Source organism: Gavialis gangeticus, unplaced genomic scaffold (genome assembly GCF_001723915.1).
Source record: "Gavialis gangeticus isolate Ggan-Ray unplaced genomic scaffold, GavGan_comp1, whole genome shotgun sequence".
Classification (NCBI taxonomy): Eukaryota; Metazoa; Chordata; order Crocodylia; family Gavialidae; genus Gavialis; species Gavialis gangeticus.
The window spans coordinates 81,770,316-81,773,441 of record NW_017729024.1 but is presented as its reverse complement, the minus strand read 5'-3'; the positions used below and the strand labels follow the sequence as shown (position 1 = coordinate 81,773,441).

The 3,126-nt window shown below is 41.6% G+C and overlaps 1 protein-coding gene across 4 annotated transcripts in view; it reads left to right on the top strand.

Moving 5' to 3' along the window:
• The window catches only part of SYK (spleen associated tyrosine kinase), a 94,852-nt gene that overhangs the window by 88,337 nt on the left and 3,389 nt on the right, over window positions 1-3,126 (top strand). For all 4 annotated transcript variants that reach the window (XM_019517300.1, XM_019517297.1, XM_019517298.1 and 1 more), the window contains 2 exons: window positions 1,362-1,502; window positions 1,774-1,886. In XM_019517300.1, coding sequence (XP_019372845.1) covers window positions 1,362-1,502; window positions 1,774-1,886 — 254 coding nt within the window. The remainder of the gene's footprint in view (window positions 1-1,361; window positions 1,503-1,773; window positions 1,887-3,126) is intronic.

Sequence of the window (3,126 nt, the reverse complement as noted above, 5' to 3'; positions counted from 1 at the left end):
TGGGAAATTGGCTTAGTAGTCGGACCCAGAGGGTAGTAATTGATGGAAGTCAATCATCATGGTGTCCTGTGACCAGTGGGGTCCCCCAAGGCTTTGTCCTTGGACCCATAGTGTTCAACATCTTCTTTAATGATGTGGGCATTGGAGTCAGAAGCAGACTGGCCAAGTTCGCTGATGACACCAAACACTGGGGCAAAGCATCCACACCAGAAGACAGGCGGGTGATCCAGGCTGACCTGGACAGGCTCAGCAAATGGGTGGACGAGAACCTGATGGTGTTTAACACTGAAAAATGCAAGGATCTCCACCATGGGAAGAAAAACCTGCAGCATCCTTATAGGCTCGGCAGTGCTACGCTGGCTAGCACTACGAAAGAAAGAGACTTGGGAGTCATCATTGACCACGAGATGAACATAAGCCTGCAATGCGATGTTGTGGGTACTGAAGTGACCAAAACACTGGCTTGCATCCATAGATGCTTCTCAAGGAAATCCCGGGGCATCATTCTCCCCTTTGTACTCGGCCTTGGTGAGGCCGCAGCTGGAGTACTGCGTCCAGTTTTGGGCTTCACAATTCAAAAAGGATGTGGAGAAGCTTGAGAGAGTCCAGAGGAGAGCCTTGTGCATGATCAGAGGTCAGGAAAACAGACCTAATGACAACAGGCTGAGAGCCATGGGGCTCTTTAGCCTGGAAAAGCGCAGGCTCAAGGGTGATCTAATGGCCACCTATAAGTTTATCAGGAGTGACCACCAGGATCTGGGGGAGCGTTTGTTCACCAGAGCACCTCAAGGGATGATGAGGTCAACGGTCATAAACTACTGCGAGACCGTTTCAGGCTGGACATAAAGAAGAATTTCTTTACTGTCCGAGCCCCCAAGGTCTGGAACAGCCTGCCATCGGAGGTGGTTCAAGCACCTACATGGAACACCTTCATGGTGTTCCATGTAAATTGGATGTTTATCTTGCTGGGATCCTATGACCGCAGCTGACTTCCTGCCCTTCGGGCAGGGGGCTGGACTCAATGATCTTCCAAGGTCCCTTCCAGCCCTAATGTCTATGAAATCTAAAAAGTTATGAAGAAATTGCATATTAAATAAACAACCTGTATTTGGTGCAATTAAAAACATAATCCAAAGTAATTTGCAGGTAACATGAATTTTATTTACAATATGCCACACATTCTCTCTCATTAATGGGTACCTACCATATATTTTTGGTACTTTTCATTTAATTGTGTATAAACATTTTAACAGCATTCCTTAATGTTTCCTCAGGTAACATAGCTTGTATGAATTTTTGATGCTTCTAATTATTTATAACTGTTTCCATTGCCTGCTTTTTCTTTTGTGACTGCTTTTTAGGCACAAAGTCATGGAAAATGGCCAGTCAAGTGGTATGCTCCAGAATGCATTAACTATTACAAATTTTCTAGCAAGAGTGATGTTTGGAGCTTTGGAGTTTTAATGTGGGAAGCGTTTTCCTATGGACAGAAGCCATATAAGGTGAGTATTTTTATTCACTCAACTTGACCAAATTAAGGATGCACACACGTACACACACATGCACACAAATATGTATACATATCTGATGTATAACTCTCTATATAGATTCTTCCATTCTAGGGTAACCTTCAGCTACATATATACATCAGCTTGATGGAACAAATGGCTGATAACATGGTCTTGAAATCGGTACGGGATCTACTCCTGTTGTATGATAAATTGCAGTGCTGATGATGTACTGTATCTGTAACTCAGACACTTACTATTTCAGGGAATGAAAGGAGCTGAAGTTTGCCAGATGATTGAAAGAGGAGAAAGGATGGAATGCCCTGAAGTGTGTCCAGCTGAGATTTATGACCTAATGAAACGATGTTGGACATATAAGTGAGTATAACATGATTTTCTGCCACCTGATAATAATGCATCCTAATCAGCTTTTCTAGTAGATGGAAAGCAAACAAAATAATGATAATGGAAAACTTACTTTTAAATGTTTTTTTGATTGAGAATAGTGGACTTTTAACATAAGGGTGTCCGTTATACATTCAAATAAGAATGAGTTGCTGCAAAAGTATACAATTGCTGTTTACTACAACATAGCTATAGCAAATTTCAAATATAACATTTTCCCTAATTTTAGCTTAAATGATTCTTACAAAAATATGGTTTCATCAAAAATATTCTCCCTGAAGTCTGAGTTTAATACTTGCCAACATGAATTTTCAGTTTCATCTTTTTTTTCTCTCCTTATAACTTTTCCAATATTTGAGAATTTTTGGGAAAAAAATTAGAGGAGCAGGGAAAAAAAAGACAAATGCACATTACTCATTTTCCTGAAATCAGAGATAATTGCTTGCTTGAAGTGATTTTAAATAATATGTTGCAAAACTTGAAAGAAAAAAATTTCATTTTGAATCACACAAAGGGGAAATTCTGTGATTTTCTTAGTGATGTCACTGGTGGCATGTTTTAAAAGGGAAAAAGGGTGAACCCTGCTTAGTTCTTTGAAAGAAAGGGAATCTCTGCCAACTTTCAGGAGAGGATTCTGGGATGAGGATCCCGAAGAGACAGACATACCACCCTGCAGCCCTAAATAAGGGATGGGAGTTCAGACATACTTCTACCATCAGAAAGATCCCCACTCAGCTGGGTGTTTTGGTTCCCATTCTGAAGTGCCTCACTCTCTCCGTAATACTTCTAGAGAATCTAGATGCCTTACACTGCATTCTGGATTCTACCCCAGGGCCTCAGCACTCAATGTTTTAGCGCCTATGGTCTTTTTTTTAGATCTAGCTCCTAGAACTTTCAGAAACAGCAATGAACATCATGACCTTCAGAGGACTATAGATTCTTGCTTATAATCAACCTTGTCCTCTTTCCTGGTTACTCCAGTAAATGCCATAAGCAATTATTGAGCACATCAGAATAATTTCTATTATATTTATTTGCAAAGGCTTAATCATTTAGGGATTTATTTATTTAACTAGCCAATTGCCCATCAAGAATGACAGGGGGTGGAGAACAGAGGCCCATGTCCAGCCCCCGTGCCCCCACATTTCAGGTCTGGCCCTGCTCCCCCATCCCCCCCGCCCCTGAGTCCAGGCCCATCCCTCCCACCCCCCAC